Raw genomic sequence first — 27747 nt, 5'->3', positions numbered from 1 at the left:
CACACAGGGAGCATAGGGTAGGCAGAGTATGGCACACACAGGCAGAGTATTGCACACACAGGCAGAGTATGGCACACACAGGCAGCATAGGGCAGGCAGAGTATGGCACACACAGGCAGCATAGGGCAGGCAGAGTATGGCACACACAGGCAGCATAGGGCAGGTAGAGTATGGCACACACAGGCAGGGGTAGGGCAGGCAGAGTATGGCACACACAGGCAGGGTAGGGCAGGCAGAGTATGGCACACATAGGCAGGATAGGGCAGGCAGAGTATGGCACACACAGACAGCATAGGACAGGCAGAGTGCTGCCTGTGTGTGCCATACTCTGCTTGCCCTGTGCTGCTTGTGGGAGGTGAACCTGGCAGGGGTTTGTTGTGGGAGTTTGTTAGCAGTTGGAAATAGCCATTAAATGGTCCCTAAGGTGTGTAATTATGTACTGGGGGTTGCTGTGCTATCCACAGGGGAGGAGGAGGAGGAGGCGGCGGCGGCATATGGAATTTAAGGGTATATCTTAATATGACATAATATAATTCTTTCACATATGAATAACGTTTGATATCCCCACAGTATGGACCAAGCATTTGGGATTTTGCTGTGCTACCACCATTGTGATAAAATAGGTGTGGTTTGAAGTGGGTGTGGTTTCAAAAAGGGGAGTGGTCAAAACTGGCTTCCATTAGCGGCCCTCCATCATGTATGTTAAAGAAATTCTGGCCCTCGGCACCGCAGAAGTTGGACAGCCCTGTCCTAGGGGATGACCAGTAAGGGCTGTTATTGGTTATTTGATGACTGGCAGACTACAGGAGGTTCTGACTGACAGTACACATACTCATTACAAATCCAAAACTTGTCTTCAAGTCAGAAATTCAAATTAAAACCTACTTCGAGGACATTGGGAGCAACATGTTGCTTTCGAGCCACTGGTTGGGGATCACTGGTTTTGAATATGGGGTCCCAGCTGAATAGGAAATGCCACTTTCTTTTGCCCTTATTGACTTTATCCTGTGATTGCCAGCTGCACTCCTAGTAAAGCTCTTGTTTAAAACATCTGGAAATCATTAAATGTCTGTATAATTCTGGAAATAAAACTGTTGTGTCAGCAAATAACAATCTGTTAAAAAGAAAGCAGTCAGATTTGAGGTTCGGTATTTGGATTGTTGATTGCAGGAGCTTCAGACTACATACTATATACATAAAGGTACAATTTTTAAATTACCAGCTAGTAGTGAGGACCTGGCTTTTTCCTCTGCATTTGGTATGGTCATTTCTCGTAATGTAGAGACCCGTTAAAAGCTCTTTAAACTATTAAAAAGTGGTGCAAACACATCCAAAAACCCAATGGTAAAATCTGTTTTCACTATGATTCAACCAGCTTACAAAGGGGCTGTGCTGATGTAGGGTGGCCAGTCACAGTATCCTTGTATGTATATATTGGCAGCAGCAGTGATGATTAGTTGTAACGAGTGGAGATGAGATTCTGGGAGACCAGCAAGTAATGCATTAAAGTAGTTTAATCCTGGAGATTATGAGGGCCTGTTCTAGTATTTAGCATTGGAGGAACACAGAAAGAGATTTTTATATTTTATTTTGTATTGTGTTGAATGAAGCTGCACTTTCTGGTGAGTGATGCAATATGGGCTAAGAAACTAATAGAAGGGTCTAAGGTAACACCCAGACACTTGCCTGGGCAGACTGGGTATAATTTTGTGAACTAATGTTAAATAAAGGGAGTCGGCCAGGTTTAGGTAATAATATATGCAGTTCGGTCTTAAACATGGTCAGTTTCAGGTGGCTAACAGCCATCAAAGGGCAGGAAAGGAAGATATGTGTATCATTTGTATATAAGTAATAAGGAGAAATGGAGGGATGTAACGAGGTCGCCGAGTGCAAGAGTGTAAACAGATAATAAGAGGCCCTAAGACCCAGACCCTTGGGGCACCCCAAAAGAGAGATCAACAGGTTTAGAGGTTAAGTTAAAGGTGCACTGAAGTCTGTTACTAGCTTTAATTTTTCATAGAAAAGCACATTAAGCAAGAAAGCAGGCGAATGATTCCTTACGTATATGTATGTTTTATTGAACATGAGGAGAGTTCCTTAATAACTGGTCTTATGCTGGCTGAAATTAGTTATGATCAGCCAACTAAACTGACCAAACATTATTTAAGAAGAACTGACTCCAGATACAGTATTTATTTAATAATCAGAACTAGAGAATAGTATGGGATAACTAATTCTGTCTTCCTTTGCAGGCAATGCTGGATTTCTAATTACGGCGTCCAAAGGCCGCCACAATTACCGCCCCCCCCCCTCCCCTCATGATTGGGACAGGACGCGCAGAAGTTTTTTGCATGTCCTGTCCCCAGTGCTCCGTATGTGAGCAAAGTTTAGGTGCGGCTGGGCGGCATGCCACCCCTTAATGTAGCCACCATAGGACTGGGCACTCGTGGCCTTGGCACAAATCCGGGCCTGCTTGCTGGTAATTTCACAAATAACCTTAAAATTATTGAGCATTTTTAATGAATGACATTTCAGCGGAGAAGCCCTTTTACTGCTCCCTAAATTAGCAGGGGAAATCCTTTTTTAATTGTTTTGTGGTTGGAATTGTCTCCTTCATGTTTATTAATTTAAGGGCCTGCGTGTGAATATCCATATAGCTGCACTCCCCTCCCCTCTTTCCATTGCAAGGTCTCAGATCAGGCTAAGGAACAACGGCACAGTTAAAAGCTGCATGGAAAGGTTTCTCTCCCATGAGAGATGCAGGGTGTGTGTGTGATGCTTGGGGGGAGGAGGGAGGAACAGTTAGAGTACAGGAAGCCATGTGGCAGTCAGTTTCATGGGCCCCAGCTGATGTGAAAGAAAGCATTGACAGAAGCAAATTAGTCAGACTTGCACAGAACCCTGTCATGAAATCCAGCATTGGAAAAAATCTGCTCCCTTTAGTTTTTGACATTCTGTATTTTTTTTTAGCTCAGTTGCTTAAATAATGCTTATTTTTTTCTACTGAGAAAATCCACTGGCTTCCTTTTTCATTTCTGTGAATCACCCAAACTGTTCCATATAGGGAAGGACATTGGCCGCCTTACGGTTCCCATTTTTTTTTTCCTCACGAGTTCGTTTGATTTTTTTGTTTGTGTGTGGAAGAGCTTAGATGTGCTGTGAGAAGCAGCGTGGCTTGTAGAAATTCAGTCAGGCAGCATTTCAGCCGAATTGTTCTTTATTTTTTTCTTCACAAAATCTTGGATTTGAGATTTAATTGGTGGAAAGCTGAGCAAAGCATTAAAGAGTGGAAAGGACAAGTCATGACGTTGGAAAGGGAGTGGCTTTTGACTACACTTTGTGATTGGGAATAAAACGTTAAACAAAAATCCCCAAATCTGTGTAGCCTTTATATGATGGAGGAGAGCTTTCTATAGCAGTCTTGGAATTTTACCGTAAAACTGTTATTTCATTTCTTTTTGTGGATGAGAAGATGAGTGGGACACAGATTGTGGATTTTTTTTCTTGATTTGCTCTGCCTGTGAATGTACGTTGAAGTCATGTCTAGACAATAACTTTTTTTTCTGGTAATTTTGCCATGGAGTTTTATGTGACTGTTTAGTATGCATACTGTATAATTGCACAGCATATGTTCAAAACTTTTGGATGCTGTTATTCGTACCGACCGACTGTGCATACCTTCCGGAAATATTAATTGCATTTTATTCTGAGCTCTGCTAGGAAACCTCTCGCCCCATCCCACACTTGGAAATGTTTTTCCTGTCAAGGAAACAAGTGGTGGTGCTGTGATTTTGGGCAGGGAGGCTAAGTGGAGCTCTTACTTTCTCATATGCAGCTTCTGCTGTGCAGTATATTGACTGGGACCTTGTGACTCTCCCTATTTCTTCCTCTTCTCTGCTTTTACAATTCTTGGAAAAATGTACGAGCGACACAAAAGACGCTACAGTCTGTGTGACATTTCCAGAGTTGACAGAGCTGTTGATGTGGTGCTATTAAAGGTACTTTTAATATTTGTTTTTTTTTTTTCTCTGAATTAATAGCATCGAGTTAGGCAGTTCTCCTTTCTTAAACTCACAAGACCATGTGTGTTATTTTAATGCTGTATTTGTATTTCTTGCTTTATGGAAGAATGATTTTCTCATTTAAATGATCAGTGCAGTTGTGTAAGAGGTTATGGAGTGCCATGCAGGAACTTAGCAAAATACTGTTTCACCTGTTGATTTTATAGTTTGGTAAGTAATGTACCTCCTAGCGCTCAATTAACCCTCCCTCTACTCACTGCTGTGATTGTACCTAGATCAGCCAGACAGGATTAGGTGGGAACATTTCTACAAATTTGCCTGCCATAGGAGGCTTAAAGAGGGAGTTGACCTTAAAATAACTTTAACCATGATGTATAGTGTTGTAAAACAACATGCAGTTGGTCTTTTTTTTTTATTAATGGGTTTTAAATTTTTAACCTCCAGCTTGGTAATTAAACATATATTTGGTTGTTATGATCCCAGTTACCCTAGTAACACAACAATGGTTCGCATAACTGGAAATGAAGGGTCTTAATAGAAAGACAATAAGCAAAATAATATTTAGAGAGAATCTTAATCTGCTGCCTTGTTCAGACAGAAGTAGAACAGAAATGCAATGATGAAAAAGCCACAATAAAAAGAAGTAAAAGAAATAGAGTTAAGAGAATAAAGTTGATTGATTGTCTTAGGAAATTAATGTTTTATTTTAAGTTGAACTGTCCCTAAATTGTCATGACCCCCTCAATAAATATATTGTCCATCGTGCATGTAAACTTCTCTGGTGCAGGGACTAATGTGAATGATGTATAATCTTTGTAAAGTGCTGAATAATATGTTGGTGCTTTATAAATATAATAATAAAAATAGTATAAATCCCTTTTGTTGTGCTCAGGCTCTGTCACTGTCTTCCCTTTGGGGGAGGAGCTTCCTAACGGCTTATTTTCCACCAACTTCTGCTTGCTCTTGGAAGCATATTTATAAAGCTGTGTAAAATAGGCGAAAAGTTGTAGTCCTTAGACTTGAAGAAATAATCGCAAATCTGCATACTTCGCAAGATATGTATTCTCTGATGCTAGACTAATAACAAAAATCAAACAATTATTATATATAATCTCTGCGCTGGTGGAACCCATTGAAGACAATTGGACATATTCAGACAGCAAATAGTAAGGGCTGTTTGCAATTGTTTTTATTTATTTTTTTATTTTATCAATACATTCCCTCTGCAGTATTCCCTTTATGAAGAATACATTGCTGTCTTCATTCAACAGCAATGTATTCATGAAAGGCAGAGGTGGCACTAAGCATTCCCCTCCCACCCCCTAACTTGTTATGGAGTGTTGGTGGGTGCAAACATGAGCTTGGCCCCGTACTTACCACCTGCGCTCTGTGTCTCGCACTGGTTATTATAGAGTGCAACTAGCAGGAAAGTGCTTTTTTTTTTTTTTTTTTTTTTTTTTTTATACATGTAGACTTAAGGAGCACGTTAACCTGTTGCTTTTTTGAGAGGAGGGGGTTCTTAACAAACATAATATTATAAACTTCCTGTTGACAGATTCATGTGTTTATGTCATTGTGTTTTTTAAATAAATAAAAACTTGCTGCATAAAATCTGGTGCAGTTTCTATTGTTTTGTTTTGTTTTTTTAAAAAAAAAAGTCAGACACAAATGCTACTTAAAGGAAAAGAACGATTGATGCAAAAAAAGTTAAAGGGGTAGCTCACTATTTACTATTTAACTAGACTGAGAAATACTTGGCAGCTTTTCAATTGGTCTTCGTTTTTTGTTATTTATTGTTAGTAGTCAGTTGGGGGTCACTGATCTCGGAACCCAATAAACTGTTGCTCTGCAAGGCTACAATTTTATTATTAAAGTTACATTTTATTACTTACCTTTCCATTAAGGCCTCTCATATTCATGTTCCTGTCTCTCTTTTACACCACTGCTTGGTTGCTAAGGTCATCTGGCCAGAGAGCAGCTGTACAAAAAAACTAAATTATTCCAAAACCACATACAAAAAATGGTTTAGAATATAATTTTATACTTCGTACTAAGGGGCTTATTTAATATGCTTTGTAAAACGAAATTCGGCGAAAACGAAAAAAAAAAAGAAAAACCGTTGTTAAAAGCTGTGTGAAATGGAAAGTTTATCAAGGTGTTTGATTTTACGCCATTCATCTGAATGCCAAATTTAGCACTGTTATCTCTGCCAGAAGTTGCCAGGTTTCACTGTTTTTTACACAGTGAGACCTGGCAATGTGTGGTGAATTTTCGCACCATTTTTTACACTGCATAATAAATCTGCCCCTTAAAGTTAACTGAAAGTTGAACAACCCTTTAAGAGTGGCATATACCTCATAATGGTTGTCCTCTTTGTCACATTAAAATTGGTGCGTGTGCAGTAGTGTGAAATAGCAGAACTTTGTGCTACTGCCCATGTGAAAAGCTAAATCTTAGTCTAAAGGTGCCCATACATGTGAAGATCCGCTCGCTTGGTGCAGGCGAGCGGATCTTCTCCCAATATCCCTACCTACCGGTGGGTGATATCGGGGAAAATGTAGGCTAATTCGATCGTTTGGCCCTAGGGCCAAATGATCGAATTATAATGGCGGCAATCAGTTCGGGGACCGCATCAACGAGCCAATGCAGTCCCCGATCCGACTAAATCTTTTAATGTGCCCGATTGATATCTGGCCAATTTCAGGCCAGATATCGGTCATATATGGCCACCTTAAGGCGGTATATTTATCATGCTGGGGAGTGAAGCATTACTGGTGATGTTGCCCAGGGCAACCAATCAGCAATTAGATTTCTACAGTCACAAAACCAAAGCAAAGCATCTGATTGGCTGCTATGAGCAACATCACCAGTAATGTTTCACTCCACTTTTTACACAGCATGATAAATATACCTAAGTCTGACTGGGTAAGCAAGGTAAGATGACGCCGTGGGCCTTCAGGGGTTTTCCTTTTTCTTTACATTGCCACCTAATCTTCTGATTTTGTTATAAGTAGGTAGAACAAGTAGGGCAAATAATGTTTTTGGACCTTGTGTTTTTTTCCATTGTCCTGTTTTGTCATGGAGCTATGCACAAAAAAATTAATTTACTTGAGTGATTAGGGGCATTTCGGTGATCCATTGGAAAGACATGCAGCATACTTTTACCCAAGAGCTGTGTTTAAAATGGATCACTTCAGAAATCTAATCTAGAATTCTGCACTTATTACGGTTTTGCGCCCAGAGGCCCCTAGTTCAGCTTTATGTAGATCTAAGTAGAGACTGAATAGTGTCCAAAGTGCGCTGTATATGTGGGTCAGATCAATAGCATTCCAGCCAAATTGCAGTTATGGTGCATATACACATCAGCTAATGATTTGGCTTCTTTGTTCTGTTTACTACATTTTTGAGTTCTTTGTATGACATTTATAGTTAAAAATCTGTCACCCAAACATGCGGATAATTGGCATGGAAAACCTTATTAGTATAACACTAATCTAATGCACAGGTCCCTTTTACATGTTTGTGCTACTGTGTGGCAGCTGGTGAGTGCTCTGCAGGGAAGCCTCATTTACTGTTGCCTGTATGTGTGAAAAAAAGAAATCAGGTGTGGAATTTGAGTATCCCATTTAGCATCAGCCAGGAGGAAAGTGCCTGCTACTCCCAGCAGTGCCTTGTAATCTTTCTCTTGAGAAATGTACATTATGCAGTTGTGTTTTAACCTACAGTTGTAGTAGGTTATCTAGAAAACCATTACCAAGAAAGCTCCAAATGACAGAAAAGCCGTCTCTATTTTGAAGAAATCTAATTTTTAGAAATAATTTCAATGTAATAAAACAGTACATTCTACTTAATGGTAACTAAGCTGCATGAATCCATATTGATGGCAAAATTTCATGTTGAAATTTTTTTTAGCAGACTTCAGGTATACAAGATCCAGAACAGGATCCTTTATCAGGGAAACTCCATGTCCTAAGCATTCTGGATTAAAGATTCTATACATGTAATAATGATGGAGTTTACTGTTCTATTCATCAGTCTTTAATGCCAGAGTTATGCCTGCATTATGCTTCATGCCAGCACAGGTTACACACAAGTTTATGTGGAGAAATTCTGTCAAGCATATATCATCTTCACCTTCTGGTCTGCATAAAAATGTGTTTTTTGTTTTGCTTTTTTTTTTTTTTTTTTTTCTTTGAATTGGTTCTAGTGATATTTCATAGATGTTCTTTTATATTTCTCTTCTAGATTAACAGGGAAGGCTGCTGTTCAGTAGAGCCTTGCTCACATCCGGACCTTCTGGATTCCAAGCAAACTAAAGGTATGATGGTCTTTATTTTATATACTGTTTACTCTTTATATGTATTGTGACTCTTCTGCAGTGACTCTCAGACACTGGGACACTGCTATAAACATTTGCAATAGCAAATAAATTCCATTTTTACTCAAATCAGCATACATGGCAGCAATTTGGGGCCTACTTCTAAAGCTGTGTGTATCTTTTTTGCCACTGTGGTGTAAAATTTGACATTAAAGGAAATAGCTATTAATGCCTAGGTGTGGACATGCGTATGCCACAGTTATTATAGTTTTCTAGACTTGTGACTAATCTTTTGTGCTCTCTTTCTCTGAGCAATGGGATTTGTACAATGTGGCACAGAAAATGTCCAAACCAGTGAAAGGGTTTTCCTGTCTTTCCTCTGTGTGTTTCCATTTACTCTGTGGCTCGTGATTGTCATGATGATTCTGAAACTTCCTTGTGGTTTTTCCATGGGAGTGTCAGCTAGCAGATTATTTTCAGACAGATTTGTATATATCTCGGGAGACTTTTTTTTTTGTATGTGGCCGCCTGCTACCAAGATGTTAAAACTATAAACCCTTTCAAATCGGCCATGGCTTTTTCACATACATTGTCCATTAGCCTCCAAATAGTTGTTATATGGGGAAAAAGAGTTTTTTTTTGATGTTTTAAAAAGAAAAATATGCCTCCAAATCCTGCCTAATTTTCCTAAGCAAAACATATAGTTACATAGGGTTGAAAAAAGACCAAACTCCATCAAGTTCAACCCTTGCACGCATAAACCTATACTGACCTATCTGTACACTCACATACATAAACCATATATACCAACATCAATACTAAGGGGCCCATTCATTAAACCACATTTTCTTTATAGAACTTATTCTAATGTCCACGATCATTTTGTTAAAATTGCACGACTTTTTCGTGGTTTTCGTTAACTTCCATGAAAAAGCCATATTTTTTGCAAAGACTTCGACCACTTTGGAATTCATTCAAGCTTTGATATTGTGAATCTTTTGGCCAGGTTGCATCTGTAGAGTGCCATTGAGTCTTATGGAAGGCTTTCAAAATCATACATTCTGAAGCCAGAAAGGTTTTTATGCCGTTTACTAACGTTCGGATACGAAAAACCCAACCACAATATTTTTGTACGACCGATAAAAGAATTTTCATGACATTTTTGAACATCATTATTGTGGTTACTCCTGATTTTTTCCAATTGTGATTTTAAATACAAAAAAAATTGTGGTTTAATGAATAGGCCCCTAACTGTAGATTTTAGTATCACAATAGCCTTAGATACAATGCTTGTTCAAGAAATCATCCAAGCCCCTCTTAAAGGCATTAACAGAATCTGCCATCACAACATCACTCAGAAGAACATTCTACAACCTCAATACAAGATTATGATGAAAGAGTTTGTGTGCACAGTTATTGTGCCCCTGCATTTTTGAATGTAAACATGAGTAGGAACTACCATATTGCATGTGCTGGTCGTTTCAGCAGAATAGCATCTCCCCCTTAATAACATTTAAAGTTTTCTTTACATTGCATTCTGCTCATTGTTTACAGTATGCAGAAGAGGAAACCTGTGCTCTTTATTCTTTGTTTAAAGGAGAACTAAACCCCTTTACATGTTTGTACTATTTGAAATGATCAGATAAACACAATTCCAGGTTATCCTTCCTGTCCTTAAAATACCTCTGACATCGCCTGTTGTCAGGCCTGGAGCAAACTGCATTCCAAGTAGCAGTGTTCATGTATCACAGCCCTCTCCCCTCTTTACTCACTTTCAGCGCCGACACGAACCTGTGCAATGAGGGCAAAGGCACCCGGAACGGATTATCAGCCTACAGATAAGCACTGACAATCCACCCCTACACTTAAAAAGATCTTCTATTTGCCTGCACCCGGAAGCATTGAATCCACCTGGGTGGACTTGGTGTTTATTGGCGGATATCGGCTACATGTGCCTGCACCTGGACAGATTCAGTGCGTCCGATGTAGGCACAAGTAGAAGTGTAGGGATGGATTGTGAGCAGGCTGACAATCCGCCCCATGTTCCCTTTCCCTTAATGCTCTTTGCCAGCAAGCACGTGTGCAGAGGCTTGCATGAAGCCAGGTGACTGAGGTAAAAGATGCACAGGAAGTACAGGCAATCGAAATGGTGGCTGCAGTCAGAGGTGTTTTCAGAGACAAGGGAAGTGGGCTAATCAGTAATCTGCCTTGGTATGTGTGAAATAGATTTAGTGGTATATTTGGAGCACTCATTAACTATGCAGGGGTGGTAAATGTAAAGAACATATTCAAAGGGTTTTATTCTTGAAGCAGATGAGCTCTTAGGCGTCTTAATGAACAAGGTTCAAAGTAACATTCTAAAGCATTTAGCTCTCTTACAATGTGTTTTGTTAAATAAATTCTACTCTTATAATTTTATGATTCTAGATATCCAAATAAAATGAGCCATAAAAGTCAAAGTAAAATGTATTTCAGATATGTAATTGCTTTAGCACTGTTAACAAGACCAGTTTTTATGAAGTGCCCTGACATTGTGTGTCTTGCAATGCCCTAGTGTGCAGAAGCGGCTTTCTGGAAGATGCACTCTGCACTGAAGACCCATCACAAGAAGGGAATAAAAGGGATTCTGCTAGTGACTCTGACTTGTTCCAGGTATCCTCAGAAACTCTGGATGAGATGGTGTTTCCAAAGGTAATGTTTATATGTATTATTATTCCTTTCTGCTATCATTTTTCTTCTCTGTGGATAGAGGCTGACAGTCAGTGGAATAAGCTGCAGTTGCAACCTCTTGTCTTGTGACACATGTGCTTCCCTCATGTCTGCTAGTGGTAATATATGTGTGGGGCAGAAGGAGAACGCTATCCTAAAACCTAGCATGTAACTTGGGACAGCTGCCAGGACAGTGGGAGATGATGTTGAGAGAATGAATGGTAGCTTAGGCAGCACATCTCTGTTAAAGGGACTCTAAACGTATGTATGTATGTATGTATGTATGTATATATATATATATATATATATATATATATATATATATATATACATATATATACACACACACACACACACACACACACACACACACACACACACACACACACACACACACACACAAAATAATTTTATATAGAATAGAGGAGAATGGCATAAAAACATCTAGTCTGCAATCTGTGAGAATCTGTTGAAGTCCTTGTTCTGAATTGACCCTTCTGTAGGACATGAGGCTGCTGGGCCAATTCTGTGTTATATTGGCAAAGTAGAGACTTGCTGACATAAATTTTTTGCTGGTAATAAAAACCATTAAAAATGTGCAATTGGTTTCCCTGTTGCATGACAACGCTAGCGGCAAGTTCTTTCGTCTTATCTGTACCATTGTCTTTATGCAGTAGTGCTGGAATTTTGTTGCTTAGTGATTTACACCTATACACTCTTTAAGTGCTTGTGCCATATGTATAGGGAACTTAGATGCGTAAGTAAGGACCAAATATGGGTATTGAACATTTGCTCCATGAGAAACATAGCCGTAGCATATGGATGGAGCCTTTTTGCCTAATTGTATCACATATTGATGTGTTATGCATAGTGCAACACATTTTTATTACACCAACAGACTCCTTCTTGCCAACCAAGTGGATTATAACAATAAGGCCAGTGGCTAGAAAAAACAGGTTGCTTCTTCCCCCTAGAAAATGTACTTTGCGCATGCCATCAGAAATCATGGTGCCCTATACTAGTTATTTGCCAGGATTTTTTAACCAAGAGGTGTGCGTTATTAGTCCACTGCCCTTCCAGGCCTCCTGGTGTGGGTATGGACTCTGCAAACTAAGAAGAATGTGGTCACAGTTAATAAAATGATGCATGTAACATGCCCCAAATCTGAACCGAACCGAAGTCTGAGCCACTTAGAGTATGACTGCCTGTTGTCCCTTCCTGATTTTGGCCCTGTATACAGACAAGATTACCTGCTAAAGGGGTTAAAGGGGCAATGTTGTCTGGCTCCCCTGAGTCTTGTGTCTGCTGTAAATACAACCCCTTCTTATAACTGAAATGAGCAAACTCTAGTTTTTAAGCCTTCCTTCAGACAATAGGATCTCACAGACAGATGCTTCAAGCTGAGCTGTACTTCACTGACTGCTATCAGACTTATGATTGTGCAAAGTGATGGTGTTTCATGTACACAGAAAGCATTGCTATTGTTAAATCATTGATGAATGACAGTGAACATTTTCCACTGGGTGGGAAAAGACCACAGCCTAGACAGGGTGATATCATCTTGTAAAAATGACCGGAAATCCTTACCCTCCTCCACTCGGTGAGCGCTCACCCTCCTCACTGGACTTTATCCATTCCCCCCCTTAGCTGCTGACATCATGACAGCCTTGCTTTTAGTTGTAGTCAATGAGCAGCATTCATATTATGATTTTAGGCATGACTATTGCTTTACACAAGCAGAGCATTTTTAAAGGAAATGAGTAGAGGGTTTTCCACAGCCTAAGGATCATACAGAACTTTGGAAAATCTTCAAGCCAAGAAAACTAGAAGTGTTTAACTCTGTGTTTGGGGGGAGGTGAAAGGCAATTAACTGTTTGTTTATATAATGGAACTGGTTGGGGATTTGCTCTGAGCTCTCTGTACTTTTAGTCCCAGTATCCTTAGCACAGATATCCTGTCTAATTATGGATTAGTTTCTGCAATTAAATTAACTATTCACAGGGTGAAAAAAAGATATCAAATACTTTTTTGGTTTGTTTGGATAACACTGAAAATAAAGACTAACTGCAAAGTGCTTTCATTTTGAAGTACTAAAAAGGGATGTACTGTGCATGTTGCTTTGGCATTTTCAGCTAATGCCACACAGCTGATTCTCTGGCTGGCATTAGCCTTTCCCTGTGCCTACAGCTGGAGTCATTGCTTTGGCCCGGGTGCAAGCACATGTAACAGATTTCAGCTTTGAAATGCATACTCACATTTCAGGGTGCTCTGCTCTGTGTGCCTGCACCTGGGCCGATGCAGTAATTCCAGGCACAGGGAAAGGCTGATGCCAGTGTAGGGGATGATTCATGGCTTGCGTTTATCTTGTGGCAGAGAATTGGCCCTGTGTGCCATTAGCCTTAAAGGGGTGATTTACTTTTGAATATGTCATAGAATGGCCAATTCTAAGCAATTTTAAATTGGTCTTCATTATTTATTTTTGTATAGTTTTTGAATTATTTGCATTCTTTCCCGCTCTCAAATGGGGGTCACTGACCCCAGCAGCCAAAAAACAATTGCTCTGTGAGGCTACAGTTTTACTGTTATTGTTACTTATTTTTATAACTTTATTTTTCAAGTCATCTCCTATTTATATACCAGTGTCTCATTCAAACCGCTCCCTGGTTTCTAGAGTAATTTGAAACCTAGCAACCAGGGAGCTGCTGAAGCTCCAAACCGGAGAGGAGTTGAACAAAAATGAAAATTATTGAAAAACCAGAAATAATAACAAACGAATACCAACTGCAAATTGTCTTTAAAAATTACTCTCTACATCAGTGGTCCCCAACCAGTGGTTCGTGAGCAACATGTTGCTCTCCACCCCCTTTGATGTTGCTCCCAGTGGTCTCAGAGTAGCTGCCCATTTTTACATTTCTGGCTTGGAGGCAAGTTTGAGAAGCACAGAAACACAGTTTTACTCCAAGCAGAGCCTCCTGCAGGCCAGCAATCCTCATGGAGCTACCCAACAGCCAATCACAGCCCTAATTTGGCATCCCCAAAGGATGGTTTTCATGCTTGTGTTGCTCTCCAACACTTTTTACAAAAAAAGGTTAGGGATCCCTGCTCTACATCTACTAAAACTTACCTTAATGATGAAGAACCCCTTTAAAAAAGTGGAGAGAAGGTGCCTACTCTGAGAAATGGTACTTAGCTTTCCTCTCTTCCTGGGAATTTTAAATGTGTACTCACATCTAAAGGGAAGGGGCTTCATCCCTCTAATAATGAGGCCATTAATGAAGATGGCTTGTGCATTCATGGCCAGTGTAGCGTCCTGCAGGTGTTATGTGCATGGTCTGAGTCCTGGAGCAGTGGGCTGGGAGAAACCGAGTGCAAACACTGGTGGATTGTTCTCTTTCATTAGACCTACTGAATGTATTTATTTTGAACTGACTTGTTAGAATGTGTTTGTTTCTAAGAGTCCACTGTTGCTACTGCAGAGCTTATTTTCTCTTGAGATAAAATACAAAAAAAGTCTGTGAGCTGTAGGCAGATATTGCAACAATGTGTCACAGACAGATGAGTTGCGCATGAGATCACTTCCTTGTCTGCACAGTCTCAGGCTCGCTGTTAGCAACAGGCAGCAGATATTTCCATTCCTGTCGTCTATTAGATGCTCCCGCACTAACAGCTGCTCCTAGCTCTGAGAAGTTCCGCAGAATTCACAAAAGGAAGCAAATCTAAAAAAAAAAAAAAAGAAAAAGAAAACCCTCAGTTGTGGAATGGCAGTAAATCTAGCTTTATTTGCATTCAGTACTGGACTTAAAGAAATGGCTGCTAAATTTCAAAAAAGGTTGTTGTTGTTATTGTCATAGATATATAAATGCCACACTGTCTTTATTGTCTACTAAGGCTGGGCTACACAGAGCTGATTATCAGGCTGTGTATAAACTCAGGCCAAGAATCAGCTGATCCCCTGGCCTTTGCCTGCTCCTGTGTTTGCACTTACATAAGCACCCTGTCTGCCTGGGTGCAGACACATGGACAGGTACTGTTAGCAGGCAGAGGCCAGCGGATCAGCTAATTCTCGGCCTGCCTATATATGCTGGCCTAGAATTACCCCTGTGTGGCAGGGGGACATCCATGCATGTAGTACATTTAAGCCTGGTTTGAGCTAGGGAGAATTGCAGGCTGGTTGCCAGCCTTGTGAGTTGCTATAAAACAATGTTTGGGGACACCCCTATGCTCACTCTATTTTTGATTCTTAGGAATTTATTGACCTGGATGAGTTCTTGATCAATCAGAATATCCAAGGCTATTGTGATAGTAATATCTACAGTTAGTACTAGTGGTTGTATTTATAGTTTATGTATGTGAGTGTATAGATTGGTAGGTGTGGGTTAGGTGTGCTGGGTTTACTTGGATGGGTTGAACTTGATGGACACTGGTCTTTTTTCAACCCTATGTAACTGTGTAACTGTGTGTAACTGTGACCTTCTGGCTTTGCTTGTAATACTGGTTTCTACTACAATATTTGGGGGGGAGGGGGCGTTGAGCATATTGAATATATAGGCAAGCAGTGAGAAGACAGAACTCTTAGCAGGTACATACAAATAAGTATTTGCTATCTATATAGTTAGATATCAATAATAATGTTATGCCTGAAAAAAAGGTTAATGGATAAAATGAATCCCTTTATTGTAAAGCTGCTTTTTATAGAGCGCAAAATAAACTCTTTCCAGTTAAAGGTATATTCCGATGTAGATACTAACACCTATTTATTGAAGTTATTATGTCAGAATTATGCTGGAATTTACACCATTTTTTTTTTACACCTTTCTGGCCATGTATATATATGATATGAATGGGATATGAGTGATATGAATGGGATACATAAAACAGGCATCACTGAATGGTAAACTGCTTTTATGCCCCTTAGTAAAGCCAAATAAGCAACTGAATCCTGGAGAGAAACTGGTGATATTGGCTTTATTCTTTCTGCACTAAAAGCCCCTGAGAGATGCTATTATAATACTAAAAATATACATGTGAAAATTGTTTTTGTGGGTGAACCTTTGATTACTGCATTCCTCTTGAGTAAACAGAGTCCCAGAGGTTCTCTATATTGAATTCTAAACATATTTGCCATCAGGCACCAGTGTTGGTTCAGCATTTGTTCTGCAGTATAAGCTAGCCAGTTGGTAATTCTACTATAAATCAAATCTTTTGTTGCTAAATTACCTCTTAAATTCTGCCTCCCTCGGCCACCTTGCATACTAAATCTGTAGTGTAACTAAAGAATTATAATGTGACAAACCAATGTGTGCAGAATCTATTTAGGAACACCTTAAGCATCAGACACTTAACTGTCAACTTCAATGCTATTCATGCTTGAATTAAAACATTATTTCTACCCTGTAATATTGCATGTACTTAACTGATTTGTGTGAAAATGCCTTATGTATTGCCACTCTCTGCAAATACCTAGTGATAAATCTGTTTGCATGCCCACTAATATATGGAATAAAAGCTGTTGAAAAATATCTGACAGTAATGCTTACAGATATATTTACAGCACAGACATAAATATGGTATATTTATTTTTCAGCATGAAGAAGGTCAGTGCCTTTGTGATGCTAGCAGTTCTAGTTCATCAACCGATGATACCACATCTCTAGAAAGAAACTCTTCCCATGGTAGCGACATTTCCCTTTCCCATGCGTTGAACACGAAAAAGTTCAGAGACAGGCACAGTTTGGACAGCAGTTGCAGCAGCACAGTTACGGCATCTGTGGAAGAAAGGGAAAGTGAGAACGCTGGGATATCTGAGGTTGAAGGGGAAGAGATGGACAGCATTACTGAAGTCTCTCCACACCCATCACGATCAAAGAGCTCCATGCGCTCCCTGTCACCTTTTAGGAGGCACAGCTGGGAGCCTGGCAAGCATGCCGCCAATGACTCGGAGATAAACCGCAGAAGGTAAGCACATTATTGCCATTTGCTCTCTGATAGTTTTGTGCCATCCAGTTCATTTGTTTAAATGGCCAATGCAAGACCAAATCCAGCCAATTTTCTAGGCAACCACAGTGATGATTCTGATCACTAACTTAGGCCCACACATCAGCTCATGGTTCCTTCTGCAGAATGCACCACAACCATTTTAAGTCTTTTTTTTTTTTCTAAGAAGACTAGAGTTATGGTGTTTATTTGGTATTCATTGCACTGTATTAATAGCTAAGCAGGTAAGGCTAAGGTAAACCAGAGAGTTCTTCATATTTAGCTGTGTGGCTATGATTGCATAACTAGGTTTGCTTGTCATCCTTTATGTAACATCAGGTATAAGTACATTGTGTGGTTGGGTGTTTTTGTTTGTGTACTGAGCTCTAATATTTATGTAACTGAGTAAAGTCTACTTGTGCAGTACTTAAACAAAACCTAACCCAATGGACACCATTTTATAGCAAAGCCTTTCCATCAAGACCAAAATGGCATTTATTTGCCATCTGTTATTAGTTGCTATTCAAAAAATTATTCAAAAGCCTAAAAGGGAAATGAAGGGAAAGTAAACAGATTACAATGTGTATTAGTCTGACAAATATGGGAGATATTTATTCATTCATAAAATTAAGATCCCAACCATAAAGGGAATAGAAAGTTTCCATGGCTGAATGGATAGTCATTACATCACATTACATCATTACACATCAAGCGCTGTATAAATCTGTGATATAATCAGCCACATAATTAAATTGAGAGAATGCATTTCAGAAATGTAAGGTATGTGGCCTTTATAAATGGTGTTTCAATATTTTGCAATTTTTCTGAAATGTGTTCTGTTAAAAGGGCAGTATACTCAATGTTAGTTTAATATAGAGAGTTTGTGCTGAACATACATTTTACCTATTGTTTTAAAATTGAAGCCACTCTGTGTTTGGTTCTTGAGAAAGATAATTAGCATATAATTATGACTATCAAGCTCATATCTAGGCAAACCTACATGTATTGAAAATACACACGTAGCTAACTGCTAACCCAGTAGGTATTTATCTTTTTTCATTCCAGGAGCTTAGTGGGGAGGGGGTTTCTAGGTGGCTAATGTGTTTGTCCCCATTTAACCTAAGGGCAAGTGCTGTGTGTTTTTGTCCGTTTTCAATTCTACTTTGAAGGGCCTGTAAAAAATAGTAAAGTAAGTAAAGAATAAATCTTTGTATAATAAGAGAAATGTGATAGTGTAGAAAATGCTGAGCACACAGGAAAGTACAGTGACATTTTGATACTAATAGTCTATGCGCAAAGCAATTATAGGGAATTTAGAACAGATGGAACCTAGTGACTTATGCACTAGTTTTTATGAAGTGTTGGCTACATTGCATTGCATAATTATCCTGTAATTGTTTTCTAATTTGTGTTCTAATGGTTCAGTCTTTACGTTATTGCTGTCAAAAGCCAGCAGTGTTTTACTATGGTGGATACTGCAACACTTGGCATCCTTGTGCCTAGGGGGTTCATTGGCTTTACCCTCATTCTGTTCCATCTTCCTCTATCTTTGCCACTGTTATTTCACGTGTCCATGTCTTGTAAATGCTGATTATTGTTCATGATTCATTTTCAGTTCATTTCGAATTCTGGGGGATGTAAAGAAACCTTCAGTTCATAGAAGAAGGTATCACAATAACACACCATCTTTCATTTGTGTTTTCCGGCTACTTGCCACTTCTTCTTCACAGATTATGTTAATATACTATATTTACTACTATACTTCAGTAAAAACAACCTTTTAGGGACTTATTTAAAATTTCTGTTACTTTTTTCAAATTCTTTACATTTTTTTTTTTTTAATTAACACTACATTTAAACAAGTAAATAGGGTTTTTATTGAAAACCATTATTTTTAATTAATGTAAACCCAAAATTAAAACTTTTCCTACATAAAAATATACTATATAATACACCTCCCAACTGTCCCAATTTTGAGGGACAGTCCCGATTAACAACTCAGCCTGCAGTCTCGGATTCTTATTGAAAAGTCCCTCATTTCTCTTTTATCTCCTGCACTGATTACCAATAAAGATACAAAGTTTCTGAAACCTCAGCTGCCCATGCACGTTCAGATTGTAGTCTTCTTCCAACGAACATTTGGATATTGATCATACATTTAAATACAACGACCTGAAACTTACATTCAGATTGAAATTGTAGGATAAAGCCCTAAAAATACAAATCGGAGGTTGTTTTGAACATGAAATAATTGGCAGATACCCAAACTGAATTATAGGATTTAAATCTATAGCAGGCTTTTACACTAATTTGTTCTTGATTCGCAGGTCAATATAGGTGAATAGCATTATTTGATTCTCCTTCCTAATTATAATCCATGTATAACTTTTCTAACTTCTTCAAAACTAACTCTGCTGATCACTATAGGCGGGTGGAGGTAAGGGTATACATAAATCAATTATCAATTAAAATGGTGCAGGGCATATTTCAATACATTTATTTGGCTCATGTTGTACACAGGTGGATTTTGCACCTGACCACCAATAAATAAAGTGCGAATAACACATTGGGGCCTATTCATTAAACCATGATTTTTTTGGCAGTTAAAATTACAATTGGAAAAAATTCGGAGTAACCACGATAATTTCTGAAAATGGCATGAAAATTATTTTATAGTATGAAAATATCGTGAACATTTTCGGATCCGAACATTTGGAAATGGCACAAAAAGCTTCCTGGCTTTGAAACCTATAATGTATGATTTTGGAAGCCTTTCATAGGACTCAATGGCACTTTACAGATCCAACCTGGCCAAAAGATAGTCACGATACCAAAGCTTGAATGAATTCCGAAATGATCGTAGTCTTTGCGAAAAGTACGACTTTTTTGTGGAAGATAACGAAAACCACAAAAAACGACATTGTGGGCATTACGGAAAGTTCTATAATTTAGAAAAAATAAAAATTTTTAATAATTGTGGTTTAATGAATGGGCCCCATAGTGTTAACATATAGTTATTTATACACTATGTATGTAACAATATTTAGTTTGAAGTAGAAGCCCAAACTTTTACTGCAGCATGTATGCTACCCATTCTGTTACACTGCAGATCAAAAGGCACTTGTATGCCAGAAAGTGCAGCTGCAGTTCCCATACTTTCAGTTGCACGTAAAACTATTTTATTAAAGGAACAGTAACACTAAAAAATAAAAATGTTTTAAAATAATTAAAATATAATGTACTGTTGCCCTGCGCTGGTAAAAGTTGTGTGTTTGCTTCAGAAAGACTACTGTAGTTAATAGAAATAGCTGCTGTGTAGCCACGGGGGCAGCCATTTAAATTGAAAAAAGGAGAAAAGGCACAGGTTACATAAGAAGAAAACAGATAACAGTGAAGAATACAATGGGAATCTATGCTACTTATCTGTTATCTGCTTAGTAACCTGTGCCTTTTCTCCTTTTTTCAATTTAAATGGCTGCCCCCATGGCTACACAGCAGGGTATTTATATAAACTGTAGTAGTGTTTATGAAGCAAACACACAACTTTTACCAGTGCAGGGCAATAGTACATAATATATTAATTATTTTTATACACTTTCATTTTTTGGTGTTACTGTTCCTTTAAAGATACTTGCTTTAAAATGCACTCCTTGCATCGCTACCCCTATTGGCGCAGACCAGGCAGTACCATCAAAGTACTCTTAGCACAAATCACTTTAAATTTTTATACCAGACAGATTTTTAAAATATTTGTAGCAATTGCACCTGTTTTGCAACTAAGTCCATGCACAGTTGCATCAGTTTTGGCCATTCGTACACAATTGCTTTAGGCACAGCACAGTTGTGTTAAGAACAGTTTTCCTTTGTGACCGCAATTACTCCAGAATTCTGGGAAAAACATGTTGTTGGGAAAAAAACATGGCAATTGTGTTCAAAATTGCTCTGCACATGTTCCCTCTTTTAGTTTTCTAAACAAGCCCTGTGTACCACACTAGGTTGAGTTTATCTTAAGATAGTACAGACATGGGTCAAAAAGACCTACAAAGAGAAAGTAAATTAATTTAAAATAACATACAGGAGAAAGCAACAGATACAACGGTTGCTGCAGGTCAAGAGACCCATAGCAACCAATCAAATGTTTTGCAGAACACAGTATATCTAGATATACATTAGTCTGGGAGTAGGTATTTAGAACTTGGACAAAATGGACTCCTGATAATACATTTGCTCCCAAAATGCTTTCTAAATTTTTTAATGCTTTCACTAATGTTTCCAGAAAAGGAAATTTAGGCCAAATAATCCTTACAAGTAAATATATGAAGGCCATTCTTATTTTTGGTATTCTGGACAAATTATGAGATAAACAAAATAAATGAATGTTCTAAAATACAGTGGTTATTTCCAGGGCGTACCTCCTGAAATACATTAGCATGTAAAAAAACATAAATATAATAAAATGGTACATTCACAACCCCAAGGGTCTTTGGCCCATAGATGCCCCCTTTCTAGGCATGTAGCAGTTTCTTGTTGTTCTGCCATGATGTTGTCTCATAGTCTCTCTTACACATGCCGTTCCCATGTAACCATGTAACATCACATTTTCCTCTCTTTGTGGCTATCCACAGTATGAGCTGGTGCCCTTCTGATGCAAAATTATCCTCTATGGGAGGGGACTTTAATTACAGAAGGTATAGTATTGAGTGCCAGCATAGGGAGTATGACTGCTTTAAAGTGTTGATGATGGATATTTATTTTGCTTTTGTCAAAACCTGTTGCACTGGGAACTGCTTGACTAATGTGTGTGTTTAAGCATGAGGCAAGCTGCATATTGGGCTCCTGATATTCAAACTACTTTCTTAATGTATTGCAAGTGGCAATTCAATAGGCATAATAACCAAGACATTTTGGAATTAACATGTCTTCTCCTTTAAATATGTTATCAAATAATGTAATTGTCTTTATTATCCCGGCTTGATTGCTGCAGAATGTGTTTTTGCCAGTAGGCTGCACTGCATTACTTCAGCTTTGTATTGTTGCTACTGTGATCTAACATGGGCACTGAAATGGTTTCATCTCCTTGTCGACCGTTTGTGGTGCATAAGCTAGATGCTAAATATTCCAAAACCATTTTGACATTACAGCAAAAGTTGCTCCAAATGTTTGTCTGTTAAGAGGCCATATGGAAGTGATTGGCGTAGCTTTCCTTGTGAAGAACAAAGGCACACCACTTTCAGTACCAAGTAATATGGCCGCCTCTTTATAATTTTTTGAAACCTGTTCTGTATCATAAGTAAGCAGATTTCTTACCAGCTTCTGACTAATTGTGCTTTAGTAATGTGTGTGTCATGCTTGCTGTTCAATGAATGTCTAACCATTGTCTTCTTTGTAACCTCAACTCTTTCCTTGATCTGACCTATAGATGATTTACCACAAAGCACATACCTCTATTTTTTTGTTTCCAGTTACAGCTTAGAAGGCCTTGCAGGAGAAAATAAAGATAAGAACTCCTCAACTGCTCATGATCACACCTCTTCTGGTGGCAGCAATTTAATTGGAAGCTCTTCATATGAAAGAGAGAATAGTAGTTCATTGGCTTCTCTTACAGAAGATGAACAGGGCTTTCACCAGAGGCCAACTAGAAACTTTCAGCAAAGGGTAAATACATAGAAATGTGTGTACAGTGTATTGTTTAATAATTAAGACTTAAATTGTGGGTAGGTAAAGTTGAAGAAAATTAAATTATGGTTACTGTACTGGGTAAAATATTTCCCATGAAAAGCCAGGCGCACCATGAAAGGTCACCTTTTTTGGCGAGGTCACCAAAATAGTAAATGTTTGTACAGTTTTGCCATCCAGGTAGTGGACCAGAGAGGCACACTATAAAGCACTCGTCCCAAAATTAACCATGTAATACCTATTCAACTCAATCAAAAATGGCCAAGTCAGCAAGCAGAAGCATTTCTTGTAGGACCAGCTTAACTTTATAAATCATTGTTTCACTGTACATAATGACATCTGAATGCAATCTAAGTAAGCTTTATAGATAGCGAAGGTATATTTTATGGGTGTTTTTGGTAGATATGTTGAGTATGTATATTTAGATCTTCTAAATATATCATAGTGGCACATCAAAATATAACCAACATAATGTAGATTGCAGCACTGGTTAGCCAGGATCAGTGGCACCACTTATTTTGAACCACGGTTCCTTATAAAATATAGTGATTAGTGTGTGAAGGATTTTTCAGTGTGCAGCTTTTATATTATTTGCACTGACAGTACCAAACTGTGCATGGATATCATGATGTATTCTTCTTGACTGACTTCTTTTTTTTTTTGTCCCAGCAGGACTGTGAAAGATCTCATATGCGTGGGTTTGGTCCTACTCCTGCCACTCATTTAACAAAATCTATGTCTTTAACGGCAATTAGCCACAACTTGATGGAGAGTGAGTGATGGCATTTGTTTTTTGTTTGCTGTTTCTGAGGGTTGTAATGTTATAACCTTAGCTTGTTAATGAGTAAGGCTAATTACTTGAATAAGGTTTTTTAAAAAATACTTTTTACTTTTTCATCCTAGGTCATGTACTTACATGACCAATTTTTAAATTACCTGACATAATCTATCATTTGTAGACTTGCTTTCTTCAACCTAAAAGTATCAGTTATCATATACTCCTATTTATTGACTAAAGTGACTTTCCGAACACAAAGCAAATATATTTGGCTACTGTTAAATTTGTTCCCATAAAGAGCCACTATAAAACTTAACTTTATCTGCAAAATTATGCTTAGTATAGGAAAAATTCTTGTTGTGATATTTATCTGTCTCTACACAGATTATAAGCAAATGTAGGGTGTTCTTTGTGCTGTCCCAATGCTTTATAATTCCATTTTCTGCTGTGTGCATCTGCCCATGCTTCCTGTCGCATCAGATCATGCTTTTGCCCACTAGACCGCACCTTCTCATTTAAGGGGATCATGACACTAAAAAAAGCACCGTAGGGGTGGTGATTAACAAAGTTCTTTCCATAGAGTCAGTAAACAGCAGAACAATGACACTGCTACAATTACAATATAGTGTCTACTTAGAAATGAGCAATTCTATGTGCATACATATTAGAGTAACTCTGTAGGAGTTTAGCACAGTATACCAATCTGTCCACCAGCCAGGTAAGTCTTATTCCATTGAAGCTTGAACAGCAGTCCTGCTATTGCCTTTGCTCAAAGGACTGCCTGTCTCTTTGTTTTGCATGCTTGCACTGTACATGCTTGCTTTAACATTTGCTGTTAACCCACTTCTCAGCTCAGGGCCGGATACGACCAAAGAGGCGAATTTCCTTCTCCTTCAACATCTCTCCGCTTCTTCCTAAATCTAAGCATGTCTTTTCTATTGGCTCTTCGTCCAGTGATGACGAGTCAGATAGTAAGTAAATGTTATCAGACCATAGAACCATGCCTCGAATGTGACATATCATCTTATGTTATTTATAACATGTAACATTCCCTCATACACATGCATGTGCTTTGCACTGTCACGTTGCGCATGTGCTCAATATCTGCATTTTGTTCTTTTACTCCCAAAGTCGTGTTTCTGTTCTGCAGTGTGCGTTTTAAGCTTTATCGTTCAGATATGAGTATTTTATTTCCAGCAGAAGTGATTTAAATAACTAAATTGCACCAGTACAGCTGCCTGTACCAACCCATCTGATTTTATTTCGTATTTGTCTAAAAATGACTACTAAATGGTTGGTTGTTTTTTTGTTTTTATTCTAATATTATTCACACTTTACAGATGAATCTCTGTCCCTTTGGTTCATTATTTCTGTACTTCTTTACATCAGTATATTTTTATATCCACATTTTACATGCATTAGAGAATATATGTCCAAATTGTAGCTGTTGCTGATTAATAGTCTTTCCTCATGCAATAAAAGATGCTAAGTTTGCCCAGGAGCAGTAAGCCATAGCTACCAATAAGATGCTTGCTTTTAAACATGTGACCATAAAATTCTACCTGCTGATTGGTTGCTATGGGTATAGTATGTAACCCTATTTGACTTTTACATGATTCTAGTATGTATGGTCTAATAACAGGCTTTAGAAACTCAAGTCAGTAAGGGATTTGTATACTGAAAAATTAAGTTTTGTTTGATCTGTGACTGCATGCTGTAACTTTTTCAGGTTCCCGGTCGGTAAACATAACAAGTGGTTCGATAGCGCAAAGGTAAGGACTTGCTGCTATTTTGGATTATTGTAGGATTCTTTTTGTGTTGTATGGTTTCTCTCTAACATAATGGGAATCTAAAATGATATAATTAGTTCTACTATGTTGTTATTTAAGAATGGGTTAATATAAACTATATTATATATTTTTTTTTATTTAATTTTTCAGCATATCTGAGGAAGGATGCAACCACTTACCTCCAAGCCCCTCTCGGAAAGACTTAGAGGGTAAGAGTGGGACAAAAGTCAGCCGCACTTTTAGTTACATTAGGAGCAAAATGTCAAGTGGCAAGAAGAGCAAAGTAAGTTACTTAAAATCATTCTCTGCTACTCTCTAATGAATTATTATTAAATCTATAATGTGATTTTTTTGGGCTAAAATGCAAATAGGTTAGACTTCTTCCAGCGGAGCACAATACAAAGCTTTAGGCTTTTATTTTGTTTGTTACACAGTGGCTTAACAGCAGTAACTACAGTGACAGTTTGGTTTCATGCAAATGGACAGACTGAAGGAATAATTGCATTTTGTATATTTTTTTGACATCTGCAGAATGCTTTATGCACACACGCAGTGTTCTTCTTACAACATTAATTGAGCAAGCCAAGTCAGTTCCCTTTTTGGGCAGGATGTTATACTTGATTATAAAGGATGACACCAGAGAACAAAAACACACACTGAATGTAAAGGAGTATTAAACTGGGTACATATTTGTACAGCAATCCCAGTTCAGCCTCACTGTAGCAAATTTTAAAACCCCTCAGCTTATTTCCTCAAAAAGCCGCAATGGCAGGAAGTAAGGAAGAGGAACTTAAAGCACTTTTTTTCAGACTAATAAAATGCTGCATCAGATATCTGTGCTTCCTAGCACTTAAAACTAGTGATAAGTCAAGTTATTCATTGGGGATTTATGAAAAGTCTTTCTGTCTTCAATTTGCATTGTTTTACATTCATTGAACAGTATTTGCATAGCTCCACTTGAATTCTAAGACCCTGTGTTCTAATTTGTTTTCTGAGTAGTAAATAGACTGTTCCAATAAATAAAGTAGTATTTTGCACAGAACATTTCAATATATAGCTTAAAGGAACATGGTGGAACAGTGCAGTGAGAAAGACAGTGGTACACAATGGTAGAGGGAGGATAGAAATAAAGAAAATACATGAGACCATTTAACCTTTTTTAATTAATATGCATTATGTATGGTTAATACCATATTAAATAATCACATATTATTTCTCTGTTAAAAGCACAAAAGGGCAGTTGCAGTTTGTATACAGACTTGGCAGTTCTAGCTAGAGAACCCTGTGATATCAGCATAGCACCTGCTCATTACTTCAAGTGACAGTAACAGAGATGTCAATTTTTATGCCACTTTTAATGAAGTAAAATATATATATATATATATATATATATATATCTACATTAGTTTTTTAATGCTTCACCTAAATAATTATCTCCTTGCTAATAGTTGCACTCTATGTGCCAACAAGTTTATGCTAAACATGGTCTCAATTTTATTGTTTAGGATTTTAGCAGTGTCTGTTTAAACAACAGGCCGTATTAGATGCAATTATCAGCACTGTGGTTTGTAAAAGCAGAAGTTACATCCTTGCCTTAGTTAAAGCTTCCTTCCTTGCTTTGAGTTTTATAACCATGAAGCACATACAGGACATAAGTGGCAAGGCCATACTGGTACAGTTCTGTTACCTATATCATATTCTCTGAGGGCTTAAGTGAAGAGCAGGAGTATGCTGTGGGGCAAATTTATTGAAGTGCCACAAATAAGAGTGAAATTTGTGTCCCTTGGAAATGGCGAGGTAAGGATGAAAGTCTGTTTCAGTGTATTTAATATTTTATTCAGGTTGCAAGTGAAGGGAACATTCTTTCTATAATAAGTGTGCATTGCTGTTTGTTTATGTGTTTTCCTCCAATTACTCTAGTCTCCTCTCACACACCAAAAACATAACAGGAAGGTGTACTGGCTATATATGACCCCAGTATACTTGGGAAAGTAAGTTGTAAGCTCCTCTTGGGCATGCGTATGATTAAAAGCCTCTGTAAGGTGCTAATGTTTTAATTAAAAAGTATATTCTTATTACAAGGGGAAACATTTGTGATGGCTTACATTTAGCAAATTCAGTCATAATTTAGTGGAATATTCTCTTGTAATTTCTTATTTCCTTATGATGGATATGCACATATATATCACATATATTGAGCAGAAAGAGCTGCTTAAGTTTACAGGTTGAATTATTTTTTGGGTTTAGATGGTAGAGACTGAGGACTTCACACAACATTAAATATGCCCCAAAATAAGTCTATTTACTACTTTAGTCCCTACCTGAATAACTACTGAAGGCTTATAAAGAGAAATGGTACTTAATTTATTTATTTTAAAATTATATTTGCAAATCAAATCTATGTGCCTTTTTTCCCCCGCAACCCACCCCCAGTTTGTTCCCTTAACTCAGTGACCTGAAATCGTTTCACAGGGTCTCCTA

The 27747-nt window shown here is 38.1% G+C and overlaps 1 protein-coding gene across 12 annotated transcripts in view; it reads left to right on the top strand.

Moving 5' to 3' along the window:
• The window catches only part of akap13 (A-kinase anchoring protein 13), a 151198-nt gene that overhangs the window by 89996 nt on the left and 33455 nt on the right, over positions 1-27747 (top strand). For 5 of the 12 annotated variants that reach the window (XM_012959563.3, XM_012959562.3, XM_012959559.3 and 2 more), the window contains 10 exons: positions 8268-8340; positions 10895-11031; positions 16634-17004; positions 18638-18688; positions 21648-21710; positions 22485-22677; positions 23368-23470; positions 24328-24447; positions 25206-25248; positions 25417-25549. In XM_012959563.3, coding sequence (XP_012815017.2) covers positions 8268-8340; positions 10895-11031; positions 16634-17004; positions 18638-18688; positions 21648-21710; positions 22485-22677; positions 23368-23470; positions 24328-24447; positions 25206-25248; positions 25417-25549 — 1287 coding nt within the window. Of the gene's footprint in view, positions 1-3132; positions 3999-8267; positions 8341-10894; positions 11032-16633; positions 17005-18637; positions 18689-21647; positions 21711-22484; positions 22678-23367; positions 23471-24327; positions 24448-25205; positions 25249-25416; positions 25550-27747 lie in introns of those variants that run through there. The other 7 variants (XM_031899234.1, XM_012959561.3, XM_012959565.3 and 4 more) reach the window with 7 other exon arrangements.

Source organism: Xenopus tropicalis, chromosome 3 (assembly GCF_000004195.4).
Source record: "Xenopus tropicalis strain Nigerian chromosome 3, UCB_Xtro_10.0, whole genome shotgun sequence".
Lineage (NCBI taxonomy): Eukaryota > Metazoa > Chordata > Amphibia > Anura > Pipidae > Xenopus > Xenopus tropicalis.
The sequence above is the reverse complement of the archived record's forward strand: the minus strand, read 5'-3'. Positions and strand labels throughout refer to the sequence as shown.